A 27,990-nucleotide genomic window follows, 5' to 3' on the forward strand; every position below is an offset into this window, starting at 1 on the left:
TTGATATATTAGACTGATTTTGTAACATCCATGATCTTTTGCAATGTGAAATTAATAACATTCTTGTACAACGCCAATCTTTTGATGTGTTGGGCGCATTTTGTATTGAAATACCTTTTTGATGATGCATATTCCGATTGTAAATAAAATGAGTGTTCAAAATTTCAGTCATTCGATTCATTGTTGCACTTTCGATTTTCAGTTTTATGTTTTTAAAGTGAACAAGTATGGAAATGTTCACAATTAGTACAAACTTTGTCTACAAATCTGAAAGAAAAATGGTTAACGACCTCCCCTCGAACAGTCAAACTTAGCAAAATGTTAGGGAATTGTTCTGCGAAAAACGTCTGGAACCGTTTCTAAAAATTCTGAAAAAGGTTTTGGATCATCATTGCATCATCTCCATAACATTTTGCAAACAAAATTTTCCTTTTATATTCTGAACATTCATCTTTAGCAAAGAAGAGGAAAATATGAGAAGGGAAAAATCGAAGCACTAAGTAATAACATGTTTTATTATACCGAATTTCACAAAAACCCCATATACAAATCTAATGAGCCAAGTCTTCCACATACTAAGGCTTCTAGAACGGAGGGACTTATTTCAACTTCCATCTCTCTTCTAACCCGTAGAAATCCAGGGATTAGCTCCTTGGACCTTGCACACATTGGGGCGTTGCACCAGTCAAAGAAATTACATGCACCTACATCCTGACGCTGTGGACAATTGAAAATCTTCTTCCTGGGTTCAAGTTCGTCCTTGAAGTCCTTGTCTCCACGGGAAACCCACATGTACAAACATTCATCTCCCTCTCTTTTTCTGAAAAGCTTTTGGCAGTCACTGAAAGAAAGAATAAATCTTGAATGAAATGGAGGAAAATGTATAGTGATTTGAATAATTAATGATCAGAATGGTAAAAAATCTGTATGGTCGAAATTGCCCCTCTTATAATGGTCAAAATGCCTCATTTTTAATTTTTCTGTCCAACTGACTGTATTTTGAATAGTTTTCGTCCAGATGTACTTCAAATGCATATTTATGAAAGGTTAGAGATTCTCGCTGGCACAAAATGAAAGTTGAGGTAAAGTCTAAAAAAAATAAAAAGGTTTAGGAATCACTGTTATAATTTTCCCTAAAAAATACTGTTAGATGAACCAATCCCACCAGAATGTAATTTTGTAAAAGGAAAAGAAAAGGTAGGCAGCTCATTTGGGTAGCCTGACGTGTCGTGGCATATTGGGCCTACTGTGCCTAATTCCAATTTCCTATGTCCTCCCTTTAACGGGAAAAAAATCATACATAAGGATTAAGTATGCCACATTTTAAAACTAAAAAAGAAAGTATAAAATTTCAAATTTTTTTTATTTATAAACTAATTTATGAAACATATATTTTATCAATTAAATATATTAAGGTCACAATTCTATACGATTTGGTTACAAATTATTTTTCGATCACAATAAATACTTTATAGGTCACAAATTATTTCACTATCCCAAATCAAAAATTTTATAGGTCACAATTTACTCATCGATCACAAATTTATCAAATTAATAAATTACATATTATTCATTGGTCGCAAATCACAAATTTTACAAGTCACAGCTTATTTTATGTCACAAAATATCTAACTTATTAGTCACAAATTAATTTTCAGCCCACAACTTATCAAATTAATGGTCACAACTTGATTGAGAAATAAAAATAATAATTTATAAATCACAGATTATTCATCGATCATAAAATCAAAACTTTTATTAGCCACAATTTATTTATTAATCACAAATCACAAATTTTATAAGTCACAACTTGAATTTTTAGATTACATATTATTTAATGATCACAAGTTATCGATCATATATTATTTATTGATCACATTTTCAATAATTGATCATAAACACCAATCCACCATGGCACTAACTCTATCCTAATCCCAATCCATCGTGGCACCAACAGAAAGTGATGCAATCTTGCCGCCACCACTACTACCGAACTACTATTTTCAACTTCTAAACACCACCATTTCACCACCACAACCACCAACGAGCCACCATTTTCAACTACAAAACCACTATTGCCATCGCCAGATTCACCGCCAATGCCACCAACAAAAACCATGGTCACCAACAGATCCAAGAAAACTACTCCATCGTTGTTGCCACCACCTGACACCGCCACCAACACCAACCAATCGCCACAACCACGGCACCATCGCCACCTCCACCAACACAAAACAATTGCCAAACATGAGAAGGTGCACTGTCTAAAACCACTCCGTCGATGTCGCCATCACTACGGCGCACCACCAACATCGACCAGCCACCACAACCACGACACCATTACCACCTCCATGCCACCAACACAAAACAACAGACAAACCTAATTTCTCGTGCGCTTGAGAATGCGCGCCGCATGTCACGAGAATGCACACCGCATGGAATCACTTCGTGGATATCGCTATCACCATGGCATCGCCACCAACACCAACCATAATATCCCTAACCTAAAGCCACCGAATCTGCAACAAATAAAGAGACAATGGTCGGAGCTTGTGATGTCAAATCTGTAGCAAATTGAAAGGAGACTTGCCAACGACCTCAGGTGATGTGCATCACTACTTCCTTTTCTTCAGCATCTTCGTCGGTGGCGACGATGGTGAGGTAAAAAGAATAATAGGTAGAGTAGAGAGAGATTGAGGAGGAGCAAAATGAATATGAATATTAGGGTTTCGAATATGGGTATATAATTAATTCAATTTTATAATATTATTATTTAATATTAAAAATTGTATTATCATCTAATTTTTGCATATATAAACTATAATTCTGATATTTGAAATGCAATCTTTAAAAGTAGACCTCTATATAATTTCCACTTCTTTAATTCCCTATTAAATACTTCAACTGTAAATTCTTGTAGCATACGTTATGAGTTTTATGCAGGTGTCCTAACCTTCAAACCACTAATACTGAATGTAAGTTTCTTTAAATTAACACATCCAATTTTTCTCTCACTATTACTTGTGCTTAAAAATAAGTGTCAAATGATGTGTCAATGAATTACTGGATAAATAGCGAATTGGACAGCCAATTTTGTACAACATATATCATATTACTATATAGTAATTTACTGTAACTTGGTACAATGCGTGCAAGAACTGTTAATTGAGATATTATATTTTCAAGATGATATTGAAAAATAATGAGATTTTCCAATGATGCTTTAAGTCCTTCAAGACAACTTGTAATCACGGCTTGCTTGCTTTGATCGAATCAAAGGCGAAGTAAGAATAAAAGTGTCGTGAGGACAAATTTCATAAAATTTTAATTGTGGGGACTAAATTGAAAAATTATAAAGAATTTTTTGAAAATCTTGAAAAATCTTAGTTTAGGGTCAGTTGCCCTCATACTAAATTTGCCCATGTACTGAATGATAGTAGAAAATAATGTGTGCTCATTTCGGTAGGTTTTGTAGTGAGTACGAAGAGGCAACTCAAGCAGTTTAAGAGTTGTAACATATGTTTTCTCAACTTGGGGACCTTAGGCAACTACGTTCAATAGTTTTCTAGTGGTTGATCTCTGAATTTAAGTGATTTTAACCTCGTCCAACCGATCATGACTATTGCAACACTGTTTCTTAATTCGGGACCTTAGGCAACTGCTTCAGTTGTCTAGCGGTTGAGCTATGTATCATAGTATTTTTAACCTCGTCCAACAGACTATGAATACCCTAATAATTAATGCCCTAAAAGTAGGTTTATACAAGCGTCAACTAGGCCATAAGAAAGCTGATAGGTATGTGTCCACAATTTTTTCAAATTAAACAAGGTAGTACATTGACAATTAGACACCAAATCCAAGGGCAAGTTTCTAGGTTCCAACCTATATTATCACCACTTCCATCTCCCTCCATTCCACCCGACAAACAAATGTCGTTTCTTGATTGATCAAACCAAAGTTGAACACCCACCCCCACAAAATAATAATAAAAATAAATAAATCCAGAAAAATGTCTTTAATTACTGATGAGATTAGAGCAAGTGCATCAGAAATATACAAAGGAGATGATATCTGTCAAGCGAAATAAAAAATCTTACTGAAAGAAATGGGGTTGCCAAATGGCCTTTTGCCATTAAAAGACATGGAAGAGTGTGGCTATGTGAAAGAAACAGGTTTTGTTTGGCTCAAACAGAAGAAGAAAACTGAGCATAAATTCGAAAAAATTGATAAGAGTTGTTCAATATGCAACTGAGATCACAGCCTATGTTGAGCCAAACAAAATCAAGAAACTTACTGGTGTCAAGACTGAGTAGCTATTCATTTGGATGACTCCTAGTGACGTATATGTCAACGATCCGCCTAACGGAAAAATCACCTTCAAGACTCCGACTGGGCTATCCCGGTGTTTTCCAGTGGAAGCTTTTGCGGTCGAGGAGGAGATGGAGGAGGTTAACGAAGTTTAACAACATGCTGAGGTAAAACCAGCTGTTGAAGTGAAGGAAGTGTAATTTGGTGTTTTATCTGTTCTTGTTCGCTCTAGTTCTACTATGATCATGGTATGAATAAGTTATAAATTAGAAGTTTCAAAATTTCCTTATTATTCTAAAAGACAGTAGACCAACAATCTTTACGCATACTGTGCATTAGCAAGTTTCCTTACTTGATACAGAATATAAAAGAGATTTCAAAATCTCTTCTTTTGTTCAAGAAACCCCAAATTAAGACTCGTGAAGGATATCTTGGGTTAACTTCTTCCGGACAATTTTCCCAAAAGAATAACATTGTTGTCACTGGCCTGAAGAATGAGTTTTTCTAGGAGGTACATGTTATTAAATTTTTAGCTACTTACATATATAGGGTTAGTTCCCTTGGGATTATTTTCTTTCTAGTAGCATCTGAGAATGAGTTTTTCTGCTTCAGCCAATACTGATAGTGATGTAGGACGAATTAAAGAATAGAAAGAAGAAGCAAGAAAGAGGGAAGAACCGAAGAAAATGGGGGGGAAGAAATCGGAGAACCAGCAGAAATTCATGGGGAAGAGGGGAAGGGAGAGGAAGGAGAAGCTATAGGCAACAAATCACCAAAATATTCTTCAATTCATCAAAAACTAAAGAAAATTACCAGGCAAATTAGGTTTAAATAGTAAAAATAAAACCATAAGTAGAATGAGCTTAAGCCAATACAAGCCCAATTACATAAATAGAATCTAAAACATAAATAAAATCCAACTAGAAATAAATAAAATAGATGATGTTTTTATCAACTCTCCTGGGTGGGAGAAAAACTCAACCCTGTCGAGTTGAAAGATCACTGTAGACTGTAATCAATCTGAAACTCCAAATGCTTCAAGTCAAGCCATGGGAGACGATGTTTCTGACAAACCAAGTACCGAAATTTCATGATTGATAGTACTAAAAACTGTAGTTTATTTCCAAGAATATGATATGGTCAAGGGGGGCGGTCTTTCCTTCTAACCAAGTACCGATACTGGACTCCAAATAATCAATATTCATGCACCTCACCTTCAAAATTTTCACATGATTGTACATAATGAAGAGCATAAGAAGCACGTTGATCTACCCAATAAACAAGAAAGTACTGAATCCTGCCATCATTGATCAATACAACACATTCATCTAAAATAACATCAATTTTATCTTTGTGTGCCGTGACGGATGGTATTGAAGTAGAAATATCAATATAGTCAAGTTGGGGGCCCACAAAGCTAAGTAAAAATGGATCATCAAGTGAAGTAAAATGGTGTTTGCAAGTAATGAAGTCCTCAATATTTAGAGTAGAATGATAGCCAAAATGTGATGAGAGGTTAATGACATATGTATTTGAACCAACATGCTTTAAAATTTTACAAAGACCAGCACTGCATGCTTGTAATATAACAAAATCCCTGATATGAAATTCAAAATTTCGCTTATACAAATCAGCTCGAAGTTTATATGATGCATTACTTGCTTCAAGTTATTTATTGATCTCGGTATGCAAGTCATGAAGATAAAATACAAATGTTTCAACTGACGACGACACACTAGCATGCGGGGACATGGGAATAAGATCTAACGGCCGCCTAGACTTATAATTATGAACAACTTCAAATGGATTTAGGCCTAGAGACCAATTTTCAGAATTGTTATATGCAATTTGAACAGTTGGAAGGATCAAATTCCAATTTCCAAGAGTTTCTTGCAAAGAACATGATTACACAAATCATCAATACCTTTGGGTGGGATAAGAGTAGGATACACAACATTTGACTAAGAGGTATCGAGAACAAGGGGTACAATACCTAGACTTATAAGAAAAGTCCAAATATTATCTAAAGGGGTGTCCTCACTGTCATCCAATTCATCAAATTCTTCAAGTTTAGGTCTATAGATTTGATTTTCTAATCACTCATCTCTCATTTTCTTTTGTTCTTCAATGAATAAGGCTCGATTAGAACATTCAGAAGAGATGTGGCCAAAGTCCTTATAGTTGAAGTACTGCAAATGAGAAGAAGTTATTGAAGTTTCAAAATCTTGACCTTCATTGTCCAACAGAGGAGCATTAGATGGGCGAGGACCTAGAAGCGGCTTAACAGGAGAAGGTGGTGTTGATGAGACGAAAGGGGGAATGTCACTACGCCTTCGATACGAAGAAGAAGGTCTTGGGATATCATGACCTTTACATTTATTTTCCCAAATGGGATGAACATTAGACGAGGAAGGCTCTATGATGGGCTTATGACAAGGTGGCGCTAATGACATGGGTGAATGATGGTGATCGCGCTTTTCATATAGAGTACTAATAGTTAACTCATAATCTCTGGTTAAAGAATAAGCGTGATCAAGAATAGTGACTCCTCGAAAGAAAAGCTCACGCATAAGATCATCTCTTAGAGCTTGGCTAAACCTACTCAAAGTCGTGATCTCATCCTCAATGACATGACATTTGGTTCAAAATTCCTTTTCATATAGAGTACTAATAGTTAACTCATAATCTCTGGTTAAAGAATAAGCATGATCAAGAATAGAGACTCCTCGAAAGAAAAGCTCACGCATAAGATCATCTCTTAGAGCTTGGCTAAACCTACTCAAAGTCGTGATCTCATCCTCAATGACATGACATTTGGTTCAAAATTCCTCAAATTGTGCAATATAGTCGGTCACTAACCGATTCCCTTGTTTAAGAGCAGTCCATTGAGTATAAACTTCAAAATCTAGGCAACCATCAAAAGTAGGAATGTCTAATTTATTGTCTCTAAAAGAACTTTCCTTATGATCGTATTGAAAATATTTTTGATCACCTTGTCGACGACAATATTGTTTATTGTGGGACGCTTTAGAATTATGAACATCAATCGAATGAGGGATTAGCTTAAAATTGTTCGGATTAGCTTAAAATTGTTCAGACTAGCAACTAGATCTCTACTCTTTTGACGAGTAGCAGCTATCTCGATTTGGAAAACGGCTAATTGAGTTTGTAAGTGTTGCTGGCTAGTGACAAGTTGAGCTAATTGTCTAGTGAGTGCCTCAAATTGTGAAGAGTCCGTGTCTAGGTACTGAAACGAGGAGTAACAAGACGACCAGTCGACCACTATGCATGCACTGTACTAGCAGCTAAATGACGTGCAATAGAGAGAGATCAATGAACAATAAGTGCAAACAATGATAAGTAACAACTTGAGCATTTTTTTTTTTTTTGAAAATTAGAATTTGTGGTTATGTTAATCCAAATGTAACAAGCTAATAATGCTGATTCGAATAAAATAAAAGGCAAGAATACAAATGACGAATCAAAATCTTTAACCCCGTGGGGTAAGCAGGGTAACGTAGGAAATTATTCAGTCAACAATTCCAATCAAGTGGTGTAAAGATAAAATTTATGATATAACAGCAGCACAAATTTTAATTGATGCAATTTTTAAAATAAAGTAGTAGTATAAACCAATAATAAAAAGGGTTCAAGGACTCCCAGTTGTTTGGGTGTGACTATCTGTATGTCGATTGATCTGAATTGCCGATTTAAGAGCCCCAACTATGCTTCTGTTCTTCCCTTCATGTCCAATGGTTTTAGCCCCTGTTGACTATAACTTGTGCTGGTTTTGGTGTGGACGTAAAACTAAGTATGGTGACTGTGGCTTTTAGATTGTTGAGATGGACGGGGAAATATATGAGTACGGTAACTGTGGTGGAAGTGTATGATCTTGGGTTGGTAGTGGTGGCATGTGGCGATGAAGTAGTAGTGCGTTGGATGCCTGGTTACAATAGATAATGAAGTAGTAGTGTGGTGGTGATTAGAGGCGGCGGCGACACGAGAGTGGTTGTGAGAGAGGAATCGGGTGAAACTGTGGGACTATTTGATATTAATGGATTGGTTATAATCGGGTTTGGTCGAATATGTGGGACTGGGCTAGATAGGAAGGGGTTTGGATCGTCTTATAGAGATGGGCCAGCTCAAGTTAGTGTTTTAGGAGTGGGCTTGTGTCGTAGAGAGTAGGTTGAGTTAATTGGGCTAAACGAAATTGGGTCTTGTGTAAGTACGATTGAATGCTAGGGTTGGAATTTGTGGAACAATACTACAATTGTAGAGAAGAAACTGCAGCGAACGAGATTTTTATTTTTGTGGGNTTAAAAGACATGGAAGAGTGTGGCTATGTGAAAGAAACAGGTTTTGTTTGGCTCAAACAGAAGAAGAAAACTGAGCATAAATTTGAAAAAATTGATAAGAGTTGTTCAATATGCAACTGAGATCACAGTCTATGTTGAGCCAAACAAAATCAAGAAACTTACTGGTGTCAAGACTGAGTAGCTATTCATTTGGATGACTCCTAGTGACGTATATGTCAACGATCCGCCTAACGGAAAAATCACCTTCAAGACTCCGACTGGGCTATCCCGGTGTTTTCCAGTGGAAGCTTTTGCGGTCGAGGAGGAGATGGAGGAGGTTAACGAAGTTTAACAACATGCTGAGGTAAAACCAGCTGTTGAAGTGAAGGAAGTGTAATTTGGTGTTTTATCTGTTCTTGTTCGCTCTAGTTCTACTATGATCATGGTATGAATAAGTTATAAATTAGAAGTTTCAAAATTTCCTTATTATTCTAAAAGACAGTAGACCAACAATCTTTACGCATACTGTGCATTAGCAAGTTTCCTTACTTGATACAGAATATAAAAGAGATTTCAAAATCTCTTCTTTTGTTCAAGAAACCCCAAATTAAGACTCGTGAAGGATATCTTGGGTTAACTTCTTCCGGACAATTTTCCCAAAAGAATAACATTGTTGTCACTGGCCTGAAGAATGAGTTTTTCTAGGAGGTACATGTTATTAAATTTTTAGCTACTTACATATATAGGGTTAGTTCCCTTGGGATTATTTTCTTTCTAGTAGCATCTGAGAATGAGTTTTTCTGCTTCAGCCAATACTGATAGTGATGTAGGACGAATTAAAGAATAGAAAGAAGAAGCAAGAAAGAGGGAAGAACCGAAGAAAATGGGGGGGAAGAAATCGGAGAACCAGCAGAAATTCATGGGGAAGAGGGGAAGGGAGAGGAAGGAGAAGCTATAGGCAACAAATCACCAAAATATTCTTCAATTCATCAAAAACTAAAGAAAATTACCAGGCAAATTAGGTTTAAATAGTAAAAATAAAACCATAAGTAGAATGAGCTTAAGCCAATACAAGCCCAATTACATAAATAGAATCTAAAACATAAATAAAATCCAATTAGAAATAAATAAAATAGATGATGTTTTTATCAACTCTCCTGGGTGGGAGAAAAACTCAACCCTGTCGAGTTGAAAGATCACTGTAGACTGTAATCAATCTGAAACTCCAAATGCTTCAAGTCAAGCCATGGGAGACGATGTTTCTGACAAACCAAGTACCGAAATTTCATGATTGATAGTACTAAAAACTGTAGTTTATTTCCAAGAATATGATATGGTCAAGGGGGGCGGTCTTTCCTTCTAACCAAGTACCGATACTGGACTCCAAATAATCAATATTCATGCACCTCACCTTCAAAATTTTCACATGATTGTACATAATGAAGAGCATAAGAAGCACGTTGATCTACCCAATAAACAAGAAAGTACTGAATCCTGCCATCATTGATCAATACAACACATTCATCTAAAATAACATCAATTTTATCTTTGTGTGCCGTGACGGATGGTATTGAAGTAGAAATATCAATATAGTCAAGTTGGGGGCCCACAAAGCTAAGTAAAAATGGATCATCAAGTGAAGTAAAATGGTGTTTGCAAGTAATGAAGTCCTCAATATTTAGAGTAGAATGATAGCCAAAATGTGATGACAGGTTAATGACATATGTATTTGAACCAACATGCTTTAAAATTTTACAAGGACCAGCATTGCATGCTTGTAATATAACAAAATCCCTGATATGAAATTCAAAATTTCGCTTATACAAATCAGCTCGAAGTTTATATGATGCATTACTTGCTTCAAGTTATTTATTGATTTCGATATGCAAGTCATGAAGATAAAATACAAATGTTTCAACTGACGACGACACACTAGCATGCGGGGACATGGGAATAAGATCTAACGGCCGCCTAGACTTATAACTATGAACAACTTCAAATGGATTTAGGCCTAGAGACCGATTTTCAGAATTGTTATATGCAATTTGAACAGTTGGAAGGATCAAATTCCAATTTCCAAGAGTTTCTTGCAAAGAACATGATTACACAAATCATCAATACCTTTGGATGGGATAAGAGTAGGGTACACAACATTTGACTAAGAGGTATCGAGAACAAGGGGTACAATACCTAGACTTATAAGAAAAGTCCAAATATTATCTAAAGGGGTGTCCTCACTGTCATCCAATTCATCAAATTCTTCAAGTTTAGGTCTATAGATTTGATTTTCTAATCACTCATCTCTCATTTTCTTTGGTTCTTCAATGAATAAGGCTCGATTAGAACATTCAGAAGTCCTTATAGTTGAAGTACTGCAAATGAGAAGAAGTTATTGAAGTTTCAAAATCTTGACCTTTATTGTCCAACAGAGGAGCATTAGATGGGGGAGGACCTAGAAGCGGCTTAACAGGAGAAGGTGGTGTTGATGAGACGAAAGGGGGAATGTCACTACGCCTTCGATACGAAGAAGAAGGTCTTGGGATATCATGACCTTTACATTTATTTTCCCAAATGGGATGAACATTAGACGAGGAAGGCTCTATGATGGGCTTATGACAAGGTGGCGCTAATGACATGGGTGAATGATGGTGATCGCGCTTTTCATATAGAGTACTAATAGTTAACTCATAATCTCTGGTTAAAGAATAAGCGTGATCAAGAATAGTGACTCCTCGAAAGAAAAGCTCACGCATAAGATCATCTCTTAGAGCTTGGCTAAACCTACTCAAAGTCGTGATCTCATCCTCAATGACATGACATTTGGTTCAAAATTCCTCAAATTGTGCAATATAGTCGGTCACTAACCGATTCCCTTGTTTAAGAGCAGTCCATTGAGTATAAACTTCAAAATCTAGGCAACCATCAAAAGTAGGAATGTCTAATTTATTGTCTCTAAAAGAACTTTCCTTATGATTGTATTGAAAATATTTTTGATCACTTTGTCGACGACAATATTGTTTATTGTGGGACGCTTTAGAATTATGAACATCAATCGAATGAGGGATTAGCTTAAAATTGTTCGGATTAGCTTAAAATTGTTCAGACTAGCAACTAGATCTCTACTCTTTTGACGAGTAGCAGCTATCTCGATTTGGAAAACGGCTAATTGAGTTTGTAAGTGTTGCTGGCTAGTGACAAGTTGAGCTAATTGTCTAGTGAGTGCCTCAAATTGTGAAGAGTCCATGTCTAGGTACTGAAACGAGGAGTAACAAGACGACCAGTCGACCACTATGCATGCACTGTACTAGCAGCTAAATGACGTGCAATAGAGAGAGATCAATGAACAATAAGTGCAAACAATGATAAGTAACAACTTGAGCATTTTTATTTTTTTTTTTGAAAATTAGAATTTGTGGTTATGTTAATCCAAATGTAACAAGCTAATAATGCTGATTCGAATAAAATAAAAGGCAAGAATACAAATGACGAATCAAAATCTTTAACCCCGTGGGGTAAGCAGGGTAACGTAGGAAATTATTCAGTCAACAATTCCAATCAAGTGGTGTAAAGATAAAATTTATGATATAACAGCAGCACAAATTTTAATTGATGCAATTTTTAAAATAAAGTAGTAGTATAAACCAATAATAAAAAGGGTTCAAGGACTCCCAGTTGTTTGGGTGTGACTATCTATATGTCGATTGATCTGAATTGCCGATTTAAGAGCCCCAACTATGCTTCTGTTCTTCCCTTCATGTCCAATGGTTTTAACCCCTGTTGACTGTAACTTGTGCTGGTTTTGGTGTGGACGTAAAACTAAGTATGGTGACTGTGGCTTTTAGATTGTTGAGATGGACGGGGAAATATATGAGTACGGTAACTGTGGTGGAAGTGTATGATCTTGGGTTGGTGGTGGTGGCATGTGGCGATGAAGCAGTAGTGCGTTGGATGCCTGGTTCCAATAGATAATGAAGTAGTAGTGTGGTGGTGATTAGAGGCGGCGGCGACACGAGAGTGGTTGTGAGAGAGGAATCGGGTGAAACTGTGGGACTATTTGATATTAATGGATTGGTTATAATCGGGTTTGGTCGAATATGTGGGACTGGGCTAGATGGGAAGGGGTTTGGATCGTCTTATAGAGATGGGCCAGCTCAAGTTAGTGTTTTGGGAGTGGGCTTGTGTCGTAGAGAGTAGGTTGAGTTAATTGGGCTAAACGAAATTGGGTCTTGTGTAAGTACGACTGAATGCTAGGGTTGGAATTTGTGGAACAATACTACAATTGTAGAGAAGAAACTGCAGCGAACGAGATTTTTATTTTTGTGGGTGAAACTGAAATTGCGGAAAAAAACCTAAACTGAAATTTTTGCGTGTGAACAATTCTTTTTTTTTTTTTTTTAAACTGCAGGAAAATATCTAAAAAAACTGAAATTCTAGGTGTGAACAGTACCTGTGAACAATAACTATCTTTTTTTTTTTTTTAAAATCAACTAGAAAGAAAATTGAACAAGAAAACTACTGCCTCACAACAATTTTTTTTTTTTTTTTTTTTTTTGTTTTCCCCAAATTTTTTTTTTTTTTTTTTGCCTTTCTTTTTTTTTTTTTTTGGGAAGAGTATGGGAAGAAAGTTTTGGATTGGAGATGAGAGATTACCCAAGTTCCGGCTCTGATACCAAATTTGATGCATGATGAATTAAAGAATAGAAAGAAGAAGCAAGAAAGGTGAGAGAACCGGAGAGAATGGGGGGAAGAAATCGGAGAAGAAGCAGAAATTCATGGAAGAGAGAGGAAGGAAGAGGAATGAGAAGCTATAAACAACAAACCACCAAAATATTCTTCAATTCATTAAAAACTAAAGAATTACCGGACAAATTAGGTTTAAATAGTAAAAATAAAACCCTAACTAAAATGGGTTTGGGCCAATACAGCCCAATTACATAAATAGAATCTAAAACATAAATAAAGTCCAACTAGAAATAAATAAAATAGATGATGTCCTCATCAGATAGATTTCTAGTTACTTGAATAGCTTGCTAAGATGTACAATTAAACAATTTTAGTAAAAGAAAGATATCTAAAGGTTCTCACAATTGTGGAAAATGATGGCTCTCCAAATTTAGAATTTTCTCGTTATACAAGAGTAAACAATTGAACATGGCGAATGGCAATTGAGGAGTGTCATTTAAAACAAACTTAATGGTCGATCTAACCAAACATTATCATCCCCAAACCCACAGTGATTGAATTCTTAAAAAAAAGCTTTGACTAATACAGAAACCGAAAATGTAGAAACACATTCTGCTGGAACATGGACTGGCTTCATTAGCTTCCCACGTGAGTGAAAATGATTGGAGAAGTGAGTACTAAAAAGTTATTCACCTAGAAGTCATTCGAAGTAACATGTAAGTAATTTATTATTATTATTATTATTTAAAACTTTTCTTCTTAAAACATCCAAACAATAATAGATTTTTTTAATTTTTTTAAATATTTTTAATTTTATCACATCTCGCTCAATCTATAGAAACTTGTACTACATGTGATCTTCTTTGGCTCAATGTTAAGTTTTGAACACACCGATGTGACATGTTTAGCAAGAACTTGTCATCCACACTTACAAATCCATTAAACCTATCTTGACAAATTGGATTTCAAGATCAACACTCATCTAAGAAACAAGTATGGTATATGGTACTCGATAATCCACGATTTTGATAGTACACTTGACCAAAAAGTAGTGCTTACAAATCCTAGGTGAGTCCATCAATTGCGAGAACAAGTCAATATTTTCAAAAGAAAAATGAGGCTGAAAAATAATTCATATTGATGAACTGTATTGATATTGCGTAGAATATATCAAGAGGGCTGAAGCTTCCAAATGAAGAATGTATAACAAACTGCTCAAAAGTGAAAGGGCTAAATAAATACCTCGACTGGAAGTCGTTCTCACGATTTAAAATATGATTACCGTAGTCCTGTTTTGGATTTGTTGAGATTCTCAACCGGAAGTCGCTCTAACAACGTTATATGTGTCCATTGGCATCCTATTACTGAAGCTGTTGAGCAAGGACTCTATGTGCTTAATTTCTTTTGGGATTGATCCTGTCAGTACCTATTCAGCCACAAGGAATTTTAGATTTGGAGTATCATACTTGAAGCCGCCATCAAAAATGAAATCTCTCAATGCAAAGTGTTAAGAAATTACTTTAGATGGTATTCTCTTTAACGTTTGAATAGTTTCAAACATTCACTAGATCCCTACCTCGTATCCTGATTCTGTGATGAGAACTTCATCTTCTATCCTTATCCCAATGCCTCGGTACCTGCATTTACATCCCACAGATATATTAGTTCAATATGGATAACTAAATCGACTCATATAAACAATGCTGGTCTGTTCAATCCATGGATGAAAGGAGAAAAACTTTGTGGCTCAAAGGAATTGCAAGGATGCTACTCGAGTGGAAGGGAAAAGCAAGCCTTTTGTCTTCAAGGAATCACATCAAAATATTGGGGGGACAGAAGAAAGTCGTGTTGGGGGATTGATAGAACTCAAAATGAACTAGTTCTATCATATTAGAGAAACATGAAAATAATTCTGTTTACTTTTTGGTTTATCAGAGACTGTTAATTTTCTGTGGTACACAGTTGAATGGGAGGTGAGGGGTTTACATATTGCATACAGAGACTTCAAGATATGGCTTAAATTTTATAATTACTACTTAAAAAATCAAAAAATTTAAAGGGGCTGTATCAAATTTATGGGGTTCCCGTCACTGTGGAGTCTGTGAAGTTAGATTTACATCGCCTTCCCTTTAGCAAGGAAGCTTTCACCGAGACTCAAGCCTGTGACATCCAGCTCTGTTGTCCCAGGCCCACCCTCTAAAAGAATTTCATCAAATTGACATAAGAAAATATTTTAAACCCCTTTCCATAAACAAAAGCTTGCTCAATTGAACCTAGATTATTGGTGAAAGAAACTTTCCAGAAGACAAAATTATTAAAGCAAAGAATAATATGAAACGAATAAATTCATGCAACGTCGCAGGGGCTAACTAGTAGATTTACAGAGGAAGATGCAATCCTTCGAATATTTTCCCAAAGTCAAAAAGGTTTGGCAGCCTAAGATAATTTTGGAATAGAATATTTCCATGTAACCAAGATTAATTTGGAAATGTTATCGAAATACCTCTCTGGACCATCAAAATCAGAAGGGATGTAGACTCCAGGTTCAATTGTGATTACCTGTGCTTTGCAAAAGTTACAATAAATTACATACAGCAGAAAAAGAAATAAGAAAGCGAAGAAAAGATGAAAAGTGGCTTATGAGTCAATGTTTATAAAAGACCACAATATAAGTTATCCATATAAAACAGCCAATTCATAAAAAACGCAGACAACGGGTTATGAGAAGAACTCCAGCTTAAAATAAGTTTTGCACAGAACCTGCCATGAATAATTCCTATAATTATGAGGCCATCTAAAACATCTGTCTTAATTTAAAAATTTGCCAAAGCAGGTTCTTCTAAGCATAGGATAGCACACAAGACAAAAAATTGATAAAACAATAGGATGTTAGTAAGACTTCAGAAGGGCAGAGAATGCAGCCTATGCAGGTAAATTGTGCAAACCAGTTTAACAGATAGTCATAGAAACTTCAATTTTATAGACAATGCATTATCATGAATTATCCAAGATTATCAGCAGAAGCATAAGAATAATTAACAGCAAGGTAGAAAACTTACAACTCCTGGCTTCAGAGTACGGTCATAGCTGATTGTAGAGCAATCATGGACATCCATACCAAGATAGTGCCCTTGATGATATAATGAACATTGGAAATCAGACCATAAATATTATGGTTTGATTAACATGAATGCCAATTTTATAAGTAACAAAAGTAAAGACCAGTTGATGATCCAGAACAGTCAGAACCTATATTAGTTGGGTTTAGCAAATGATAACTCCGAGGTCGATTGTCCTTCAGTATTCCAATTTCTTTAAATCCTCTGCGCAGCTTGTTAACCTATTTCAGCCAAGAGAATATGTAATGAACAGAAGTTGCAAAGTACTTCAGATCCATATTGCATGCAAATATATCACAACTCCTAAGTCTAACTATGATCAATCATCCATGTATAAACTGTTATCTGCATTATCCAATTCACAAAAATCAATAGTAGCATGATATTTCACTAAGAAATATTTAACAAAATTCCACTTCAGTTTTATAAATCCAAATGGTAACTGACCGAATAATTGTGTATTTCTCGAATGCTTGTGCCTGGTTTTACGAGCCTCAAACATTCCTGATTAGTCTCCAAAATAAGATTATACAGTTCTTCCTGAAATATGCAAAACGCAGAGCAAATTTTTTTCATAATCCAAGTGCAAATAAGAATCTTAAAATAAGGACACAAAATAAGGACATCTAGAAATAGGAGAGTAGAGGCAATTAAGAAGGGGGAAACTCTCGATTTCCATTTCAATGATGGAATTCCAAAACTTAAGCAGTAAGTAGCTTCATTACTCTCATAAGAATTGTTTGAGTGAAATCCTAATGAATTGGATACATCACCTACAAAGGATTCTAACAATACATCTAGATCAAATGGTTGTACTTAACTTTTGGGGGTATTAAGCTGATCCAACATCCTTCCTTATTTCCGTAAAAGGATCATCAAAGAGAATTAGTAAATCAACACAGATTAGCTATAGAAAGATGCTAATAATGATAATTTCATCATGTTGATGTCTGTTTATTAATCCTGGCACCAAATGTACATATTATTTTATGCAAGCTAGCATGTTACCTGTGAAAAGTGTTGCCAGTTTTTATGGAAGATCCTCCTCCTTTCATTCAGTCAATTTTCAAATGTTCAGGTTGTCTAATTCATGCGGAGGGGATAAAAAAGAGTTTTCTCATGGTGAGAATCTATACCTTTTTATAAGACTCTATTCCTCAGAGGTGCCATCTACTTGAGTTCAAATCAGTCTTATTTACACTTACCATTTGGGAATTAAACTCCATCTGGTAAATCATAATGAAGATATCAGAAGATACTAACTTAGAATAGATACCTGAGCTGCAGAAAATCTGCCGCAAGGTGACCATGTACGAGTAAGATCACTAGCATAACCATGGAGCTCACATCCAATGTCCATCAGAACAAGGTCACCAACTTCAATCTGTTAATATGCATCCAGATGACCTAGTTAGCTGCATGAATATTACACATAAGAAGAGACAAATTGAACTCACTCTCTGATCATTTCGAGCATAATGTATGACACTGCCATTACAGCCCCCACCAACCACAGGGTTGAACCTGGAGAAGAGAAAAATGAATCTGGAAATCAATAATTGCTTGTGCATATATAGATGGACTATATTATATCAATTTGTCCTCACCAGTAAATTCCAATCACTAAGAATGGATGTATAAAAACAATAATCAACTCACAGATATTTACCAATATAAATTCTATGATTTTTTGCTTCAAAGATACATACTTTATGTAAAATATCATCCCTCTAAATGCAATTTTGATTACCATTGTATTCTTTCCCTATCTATCTTACAGAAGTATGTCAAGAAGGAAAGCTTACGCCATTCTTTCAGCACCTCTCATCTTGCATTCATATTCCACTTTAGCTGACAGCATACCCTCATTAGGAAATGACTTCGAATGCAGCATTGTCAGTAGAAGAGCCTATCCAAAAGAAATATATATATGAATAAGCATATAAATATTGAACATATAAAACCCCCCTTTCATGTGCAGCGTAGCCAAATGAAAGGATAAAATCAATATTTCTATTATTATTCTCCATATTGCTAGTTAACTCGGTTGCACTCAGGTGAACCAGAATTTTTGTTATTAAGCCTCTGTTTGGCTCTTGTTTATAAACCATTTAAAAACACTCAAGACACTTTTATCTACATATTTCAAGTGACCACAAGTACAACTCACTTATCCACCACTCATGTCTGTCTATTTATAATTTAAACCGTTTATAAATACTTCCCAAGCATACTTTTAAAAGTCTTGCTGTCTTAGACCTTTCAAAATATTGAATGGCTTAAATATGGCATCCTAAGCAGGTTTTACAAAAAACCAGGTGATAGAGCATGTTCATGACCCATAAGTTAGCCCAAAGTTGAAGTTTTTAAGTCCCTATCAAGAAAAAAAATGTAATTGCACGGAGGAAGAGATGAAGATGGATGTCAATAACATCACGTTTTTTGAAGACATCACTAATGCTCTTGGAACTTAAGGTTTCTTGCCATGTCAGTACTACATACATTATTTCATATTCTTCCATGAGTTTCAATGAAGCTTCAGTTGCATAAAATCTGAAGCTCATACCCTATAAGACGCAGCAAATCATTATCTTCTTCCTCCACAAATTGCATATTAGATTGATATACTGTCTCTGTGTGTGTGTGTGGTGTGTCTATAAAGGGCTCTCACTTTTCAACCCCGCATAACCATCTATATACACATGCAAATCAATAGTTGTCCTTCAGGGTCCTTCAATCATTAATTAATAAATAGAAAATTTTGATGCCTCCATGGTTAATTATGAAATTAGGAAACCTATTGAAGCATTAATTGGAACCAAAAAGAGTAAATATGGCTGAAACAGGTTAAATCAAAGGGCATTACTTGAATGCTACTGCAGGTACATGCGAAGAAATGATCAAAAGAGTTGTATTTGCTAGAGAATTGGGACAGGAACGGCCATCTCAAGGCACATCACGACCTACATGCATACCACTTTGTGGGTAAAATGCAAAAAAACGCAAAATTTATTTATCATTGTCCATTGACATTACCTTCGAGATTGATATAAACAGTTGCAAATGTTTTTTTTTTTTAATAAGTATAAACAGTTGCAAATGTTATGGAAATATTTTATCAGACTATTTGATTTTACCCACAAACAAGCCTTAGTTTTTAGTCGTTCTGCTGTCAAGTATTTTAGACAAGAATATTTTAACTCATCAGCTTGCTCAAATAAGGCTTAGTTTGTCATCATTTTTTTTGTAAAATATATATATATTTTTTTTTATAAGTATGATAATGTTACAGTTTCATGTGAATCTGACTTTCATCATAAAATGTAACGATTAAGCGCTACTGTACCCTTGAATTTGCATAGCCTTGTTTTACACTGTGAGAATAGTGACGTAGTCAGAAGCTGTAATTCAATGTTGAGAAACTAGCAGCAAATCTAATATGCACTGTAAAAACAAGTACCTGACAAGCTATAGATGCAGAATTTCTCATCAAGTTAAGTTCTGCTGGTGATTTCACCCATCGTGCTTCATGAGTATGCACTGACAAATCTTTCACTTTACCATTGGAAGATGCTTTTTGAAAGGCATCCAAACCCACATAACTGGCACTTGCTGTCTTCACATTATGAAACAGCTGGGAAGAGCTTTCTATCATCCTTGGAAGAATCTGACCACAATTTTTGAACAAAAAAAACTTGAAAAATAATGTATAAAGCGGAAAGAGCTTTCATCAGCAAGTCCAATTTAAACCAGTAAGTTTAAGGTGTGCACGAATAAGAGTACAAGCCAAGCAATTGCAGAGCCCTTGACCTCTAACAGAAACATAATGTGAAACTGCAATAAACAAAGTTTATGTCTTCTGACTGCTGCCTCTATTATTTTACTCCGTCTAATATCCTCATATGGGTGTCAATTCAGAAGGAATTTACGAAAAAATAAGCAGTCGTGGGGAATCCCTTGAAGCATTTAACCATGGGCCACTATAGTACAGATCATGGCCTCATATGCAGAGAAAGCTACCAATAACGTATTTCTTTGAATAACATTTTGTGATTAGCAAGATCAAACAAAAAAATTAACCCTAGATCAATGGTTCATGTCTTAATGTCAATTTGCCACTTTTATATATTTATATGCCTTGTTACAATTTATCATGTTGGAAAAGTTTAGTGAAATAATATTGAGTATGATTCGGCCTGAACATCATGATATGTTTATGCAAAAAATTATATCACATTATTCGCAATTGACATGCTTTTGAATATGAATAGATTTTTAGTTGCAACTCAATGATAGTAAGCTTACTTTAAGGAAGATATCCATTCACCTTATTTAATGTACTCATTGGGTATGCTATGTTAGCCCTGAATGTGCCTAGAGCTGCATCAACTCCAGCAATCTCACCTTGCCAAATAACATCCTGAAAGATATTTATTGAACTATTAGTTGTGGGTACTGTGTAAATTCTGGTATGCGTCATACCATAACCATGTTTAAAACTCATAAAAGAAAGCTGCTTCATTCAAAACTAAGAAGTGTTAACATACAATTTATTTTACATTAAATCAAATCAGAAGCAACTGCTGGGAAAGCAAACTTAGATATTCAAGAGGACATGGGAGACTTTTCAATACTCTTAAGGAACTAATTCAAAACACACAGTTAGGCATACATGTATTATGTATTATGGTATCAGCTGTGTAGAAATTAGCACACACTATCCACTTAAGAAAAGTTGTCAAGGGCAATAGGATTGTGGTTTTACTTTTAGCAAGTTTTAGTGTGATGCTGTCTTGAGATATCCCCATGTAATTCTGTATTCAAGTGGTTGATGACTTGATGCACTAACATGCACAGAACCGAAAAAATAAAGAATAATGAAAAAAGAAGCAATATTAAAAAATAAACAGGATAATAAGCTGACAAATTTTGGCTTACCTCAGGACTTGGTTGTGGCATGAACATGCATAACCCACATTCATGACCTAAAACTGCAATGCCACCTGGTTGTTGGCAGCCAGTGATGTAAAAATAGTCAGCATCTTGCCGAAACGTGTATGGCACAACATCAGTCATCATCTTAACAGGGGCAGATGCAATTATAGCTAAACTCTTATCTGGAAGAAGTTCCAATAGTTTATTCCGTCTAGAGACATATTCCTCACTAGTTATGCCAGGTGTAATCTCGCCTTCCTTCAATAACTACACCGTAAATAGTAATTGCAACAATGAAAACAAGTTCAATGCGTTTCATCAGAAGTTAAAGTCTGTGAGGACAAATAAAAGAGATGAATGGAAGCACCTGAGGGTGAGTGGCTGCTGTTGGTTGTCCTACATCACGAACTGTGCTAGTTGAAAATGCACAAGTCTTGACTACCTATGGATCCAATCAATGGTGAACCAACATCAAAGTAAAGCAACTATATGCCAAAGAAAATTGACAAAACTTTGCACCAAAATTCAAACTTTTCAGTGATTTGCTAAGTACTGCCATGAATAGGGATATTGCTAATTTTTTGGTTAATTTGGATAAATAAGTAAATCAAGTAGAGAGAATACAAAACCACTCTATTGTATCAATGAACAAAAGCAATCAATTCAAGTCGAACTTGTGTATACTCATTGAAGAGCAATACTGAAATTTATATGGCATAATTCCAAGTGCTTTTCACAAAGAGCAGTAAATAAATTCATACTTGAAAAATGGGAAACAAAATTCATCATCTTCTGCGGACATTCTAAAGTAAAGCTTCCACATATGCAGTGAAACAGCTCAAAATGCTTATTTATAAACCAAATTCAGTTTCGATTATTGGATTTCTGTATTAAGAAAAACAATTTATACCACTATGCAATAAATATCCACAAAATACTTATTGCGGCATCAATCAGATAATCATATTATATATCGACACCCAGTAATCGTTAAAAATAGACTTTTTAAGCTTGAAATGAATAGAAACGGGGGTAAATTACGAACTTGATTGAAGAACTTGGAAGGGATTCTCCGAAATAAATTTCTTCGAAGAATATGCATAATTATTCAACTTCCCGCACGTTTTTTAATATTCTTTTGCTGTCTATCGTAAGACTGTGTGCAATCAGTCTCTGTGAAATATGCAATCAAGAAGTTAGATTTATGAAATCTTTGAATGTAGTCACCGGTGTTTAGGGTTAAGGTCCCTTGTGAAATTAAACCCTGCCCCCATTTTCTAATTGGTCAAATTTATTTTCAGCCAAATATATTCTCAACAACAATATTCATAACAACTTTTTATTTTTTAATCACACATTCACATAAATAAATAAATAAATTCTTTTCACATAATTTATTCTAAATCCATTTTTTTAAACCTGCATAGAAGGCAAAGTGTCATGTCCCCACCCCATTCTGACTTTTTTTTTTTTCCTTTTTTAATCTTATGCTTAAAATCTGTTAAAGTTTGGGTTGCCTCACTATTATTCTTGGCCGATTGGACCTGTCCAATTGGGCCGGTTCTGTGTTTTTTGATAAAATGCAAGATTTAGTAAAATCCGATTTCTTGAAATGGCACTTTATGCCTCTCTTTAAAGGTTAATATATGTCGTCGACGTGACTTCATATTGACCCTTGGATTATGACCTTTGGACTGGTACCTTAAATACTTGGTCATGACTTTTCTTTAACTCGCTGTGAGTGAGATTTCTGGGGTCTTTCTTCTTCGTCCTTTGAGTGCTAAGGTTTTCTTGCATAGTTCTGTAATTGTTCTTTGTGAATTTCAATCTCCTTTTCTTTGTGAATCAGTGATTGCTTAGTACAATCTTTGAGATTGTAACGTGTGTAGATTACAGATCTTGTAAAAAGAGAGGCTAGAAAAATATCGAAGAGATCGTTGATTTTTTCGAACATTTGTACTAATTCTTTGGTTGATATTAGTGGATCTTGAGCACAATCTCGTGGTAGATGCTCAACGGATGACTAAGTCTAACGACTGAACATCCGTGCCCTATTCTAGGGCAAAAACATATCGTGTTGTCTCGTGTTCCTTTTTTTTTTAATTTCTGCAATCTTTAATTTTCTGTTTTTACAAATCGATCCCTATTCAAACGGTTTTGAATAACAAGTGGTATCAAAGCCACTTTTTCTGATTTTATTTTTTTTTGGATATGTTTGTTCGAACCCTTTTAAAACCCGAAGTTTTTTTTATTATACAAAATATTTCAGATCTGTAAAAACTTGAGACAAACGATTGTTCTTTGAAAAGCGGGGTATTTTGTGTTTTGCCCCAGATCCTTATTTTGTTGGATCGTTAAACGTATTTTTTGATCTGTGATCTAGATCTGCTGCATTTCTTGAAATCTTTAATGATTGTTGAGATATTTCTTACAACTCGTTTAAACCCACATCTAATCTTCTTTGTGCTGAGTTCAAATGATTGTTAAGCTGGCTCGTTACTGAATCTTATCGAGTACAACAACTCGTACTGAGTTTGGCGAGCTGTGTTGACTCGTTCCAATTCCTGTTGAGTTCATACTGAGTTATCGTTGATTGATTGGCATTTACACCTGCACTCTAATTTTTGCTCATATCTTGGTTCTTCCCTGCAATTATTTTTGAAATTTTTTAAAATTTTAGACTCTAGTATATCTCTGCAACCCATCTCTTTAAATTGATATTGTTCTTGTTTAAGTTTTGGAATTTGTTGTTAAGGTAAGTTACCCTCCTCTGCTTTCCTTTGTCCAAGACCTCGTTGAAGGTCTGGATATCTGAGGGAGCAGTGGAATAAAAGAGTTACCACCCCCTTAAACTTTTTTCAAAATTGATAAAAATAGTCATGTGAATTGTATGCTAAGTATCTACAAAAGTAATTTCTATTGCATTTTTAACAATTACCTGCCTGTTACTTTAATATCTTTCTTGAATCAATTGTACTTGCTGTTCTGTCCAATTTCGAAATGTTGCCTTGTGTTTGGTCATCATGTCTACTACTACACATAAATTTGAAATTGAGCTATGGAATGGCACTGAAGATTTTAATCTCTCGCCCAAGAAGATGAGGGCCCTGCTATTACAGCAGAGATGTGCTGCAGCCCTTGATGGAACTTGGGCTGCAGAGACAAGTGCTTATAGGAGACAAGAATTGGATGATACTGCCTAGAGTACCATTTTTCTTCACCTTTCTAATAATGTGATTAGGAAAGTAGGAGAAACTACCTCTGCTGAAGTTTTATGGACTAAGTTAGGAACAATGTATCTAACTAAATCCATGCCTAACAAATGCTACCTCTTAAGGCAGTTTTATGACTTTAGATTTGATCCCACTTCTGGGCTAGAAGAAAATCTGGACAAATTTACTAAATTGATTCAAGACTTAGAGAACTGTGATGAAGAGTTATCTGATGACCAACAAGTTGTTGCCTTATTAAATTCTCTAAGTGAAAGGTATAGAGATATCAGAAATGCTCTAAAATATGGGAGGCATGAGCTTACCATAGACATAATAACTTCAGCCCTCAAAAATAAAGAACTTGAATTAAAATTAGAGTCAAAAGATTTCAAGATTGGAGAGGGTTTACATGTAAAAGAAAAACCAAATCAAAAGAAAAAACAAAATCAGTGCAACTTCAATTCTTATAAGAGAGGAAAGTCTCAATACAACAAACCCAAAGATAAAAACAAGAACTTTGCCAAATCCAAGAACCAAAACAGGAAATGTTATTATTGTGGAAAAACTGAACATCTAATTAAAGATTGTTTTAAGAAAATTTCTTATATGAAGGATAGGAACAACACTGATGGCTCTGCAGCTGTGGCCTGCAAACCTAATCATGATGTCCAGGGTGTTGTTCTTGTCAGTGCAACCAGTAGAAATCCTAAAGTTTGGGTTCTTGATTCTGGATGCACTTTCCACAGGTGTTCTGCTAAGGAATGTTTTTTTGAGTTTGTTGACCTTAGTGGAGGGCAAATTCAGATGAGAAATGACATGTGTTGTCAAATACATGAAATTGGTAAAGTGAGATTGTTATAAGATAACAACTATATTCTTGAGCTGGAAAATACTAGATATTTCCCTGAACTTAAGATGAATCTTATCTCCTTGGGAGAACTAGATGAAAAATATAATATACTGATTACTAAGGGACTTATTACAATAAATCAAGGAAGCAAGAATGTTATATCCTCTCATAAGATAAATGGCATATATACTGTCTCTGCTGAACCTGTGAAAAACCACTGTACTGCTGCTTTAAAACCAGACCCAAACAAGGCCTTGATATGACATAAAAGACTTGGCCATATATCAGATAAAGGTCTTATAATTATGAATAAACTTAGGTGTTTTGGGAATGACAACATTGAAGGTTTAGACTTTTGTGAAAATTGTTTGATTGGTAAACAGAAAAAACTACCTTTCAAAACTGGAACCAATAAATCTACTCATATCCTAGATTACTTGCATGCTGACCTATGGGGTCCAGCATTTGTAAGTACCTTAGGTGGGTTTAGGTTCTATCTGCTTATAGTAGCTGATTTTTCAAGGAAAATTTGGACATTTCTTTTAAAACACAAGTCAGATACCTTTCACACTTTTAAACAGTGGAAAAATCTGATTGAAAATCAAACTAACAAGAAAATCAAAGCACTAAGAATTAATAATGGACTCGAATTTTGTAATTCTGAATTTAACCTTTTTTGTAAAGAATTTGGAATATTGAGACACGGAACTGTAACATACACCCCTCAGCAAAATGGTGTTGCTAAGAGGATGAATAGGATTTTGTTAGAAAAAGTCAGACGTATGATATACAGTTCTGGTCTCCTAAATTTCTTTTGGGGTGAAGCCCTAAAAATTGCAACTTATTTGATTAACAGAAGTCCATCTAGTGCTATTGATTTTTAGGTTCCTGAAACACTATGGTCTGGAAGAACACTTGATTACAATAAATTGAAAGTGTTTGGATGTGATGCCTTTTCTCATTAGAGTGAAGGCAAGCTTGAACCTAGATCCCAAAAATGAGTTTTTTTGAGTTATGGACAGGAAACCAAAAGGTATAGACTCTGGGTCAAAAGCCAAGATGGTTTTAACATTATAGTAAGTAGATATGTCATTTTTAATGAAAATGAAATGCCTTGTTATAAATCTGTGAACACAAATGCTCCTGAATCTGTATCTTCCAAAGAAACCATCCTGGAAACACAAACTGAAAATGCTGAAAATCAAGATGATTTTATTGAGGTGGAGTCCACACAATCTGAAACATACCAAGAACCAACTGACCCTGAAAATGAAATTGAATCGGCAGATCCTATTCTTGATGATTATCAACTTACTAGAGATAGAGAAAGAAGGAATATTATACCTTCTACTAGGTTTAACAATGAAGAATTTGTTACCTTATTTTCTGTTTTGGACTCTTTAAATTCTGAACCTACTACATTTGAAGAAACAATTAAAGGTCCTGATTCAAAACCTTGAAAACAAGCTATGAAAGAGGAAATGGATTCCCTTATTAAAAATAAAACTTGGACCTTGGTTAATAGACATAAGCATCAAAGAGTAGTTCACTGTAAGTGGATCTTTAAAATAAAAAAAAGGAGACACAAATCCAGAAGATAAGAGATATAAAGCCAGGCTGGTAGCCAAAAGCTTTACTCAAAAGGAAGGAGTGAACTATAATGAAATCTTTTCACCAGTTGCTAAGTACACCTCAATTAGAATTTTGCTAGCTTTAACAGCTCATTTTAACCGGGAGTTAGATCAACTTGATGTCAAAACAGCTTTTTTAAATGGTGACCTTGATGAAATAATATATACGAATCAACCTTTGGGATTTGAGATCAAATCTGAAACAAATAAGGTTTGTTTGCTGAAAAAGTCTTGATATGGACTTAAACAAACCCCCAGACAATGGTATTTGAAATTTAATTTTTTTGTACAGACTTTAGGTTTTATGAAAAGCAATTATGATTCCTGTCTCTTCTATGAAGGTTCGGGTGGGCCTGAATCCATTTATCTCCTATTATATGTAAATGACATGTTACTTGCTTGTCATGATAGAACTGAAGTTGACTTTGTTAAAGTAAAGTTAAAATCTGAATTTGAAATGAAAGATTTAGGACAAGCTAGGAGCATTTTAGGAATGGAGATAAAAATGGATAGAAATAATTGCATATTAATGTTAAAACAAGGCTGCTATGTGAAAAAAGATTCTTAAAAGGTTGTTTATGCTTGAATGTAAACCTGTGTCACTTCCCGTTGCAAATCATTTTAAATTGTTCAGTGATCAATCACCTAAAGCTGATGATGAATTTAAAACAATGAAAAAGGTGCCATATGCTAATGCAGTAGGTTCCATAATGTATCTAATGGTCTATACCAGACCTCACTTAGCCCATTGTATTAGTATTTTGAGTTGATTTATGGCAAATTCTGGTGAAACTCATTAGCTTGCAATGAAGTGGATGTTGAAATACTTAAAAGGCTCATGTGATTTAGGTTTAATGTTTAAAAGAAGTAACGAGGGGATAATATTAAAGGGGTACACAGACTCTGACTTTGCTGGTGACTTAGATTAAAGAAGGTCTGGTTCTGCTTACATCTTTA

General features: G+C 35.1%; 1 protein-coding gene and 1 pseudogene across 4 annotated transcripts; one reads left to right on the forward strand and one right to left on the reverse strand.

Annotated features, from left to right (window-relative positions):
* Positions 1–472: 472 nt before the first annotated feature.
* Positions 473–22,621, reverse strand: LOC111409985 (intermediate cleaving peptidase 55, mitochondrial). Of its 4 annotated transcripts, none has more exons than XR_002705594.1 (15): positions 22,386–22,621; positions 21,708–21,782; positions 21,344–21,607; positions 20,733–20,825; positions 19,866–20,072; positions 18,211–18,314; positions 17,863–17,929; positions 17,682–17,789; positions 16,853–16,945; positions 16,536–16,626; positions 16,346–16,416; positions 15,790–15,845; positions 14,863–14,923; positions 14,529–14,712; positions 473–841 (listed from the first exon to the last, which is right to left on the reverse strand). XR_002705594.1 is itself a non-coding variant. In XM_023040130.1 (14 exons), exons 1-14 carry the CDS (start codon positions 22,440–22,442, stop codon positions 14,599–14,601), a joined length of 1,461 nt encoding a protein of 486 aa, XP_022895898.1. In that variant the 5' UTR covers positions 22,443–22,621; the 3' UTR covers positions 13,168–14,598. The 4 variants fall into 4 exon arrangements, 1 of the variants encoding a protein (XP_022895898.1); XR_002705593.1 differs by lacking the exon at positions 473–841 and adding an exon at positions 8,634–10,014; XR_002705595.1 differs by lacking the exon at positions 473–841 and adding an exon at positions 8,635–9,865.
* On the forward strand, positions 2,526–6,858 carry LOC111409987 (annotated as a pseudogene).
* Positions 22,622–27,990: the final 5,369 nt, after the last annotated feature.

Source organism: Olea europaea, chromosome 15 (genome assembly GCF_002742605.1).
Source record: "Olea europaea var. sylvestris chromosome 15, O_europaea_v1, whole genome shotgun sequence".
NCBI classification, from domain to species: Eukaryota; Viridiplantae; Streptophyta; class Magnoliopsida; order Lamiales; family Oleaceae; genus Olea; species Olea europaea.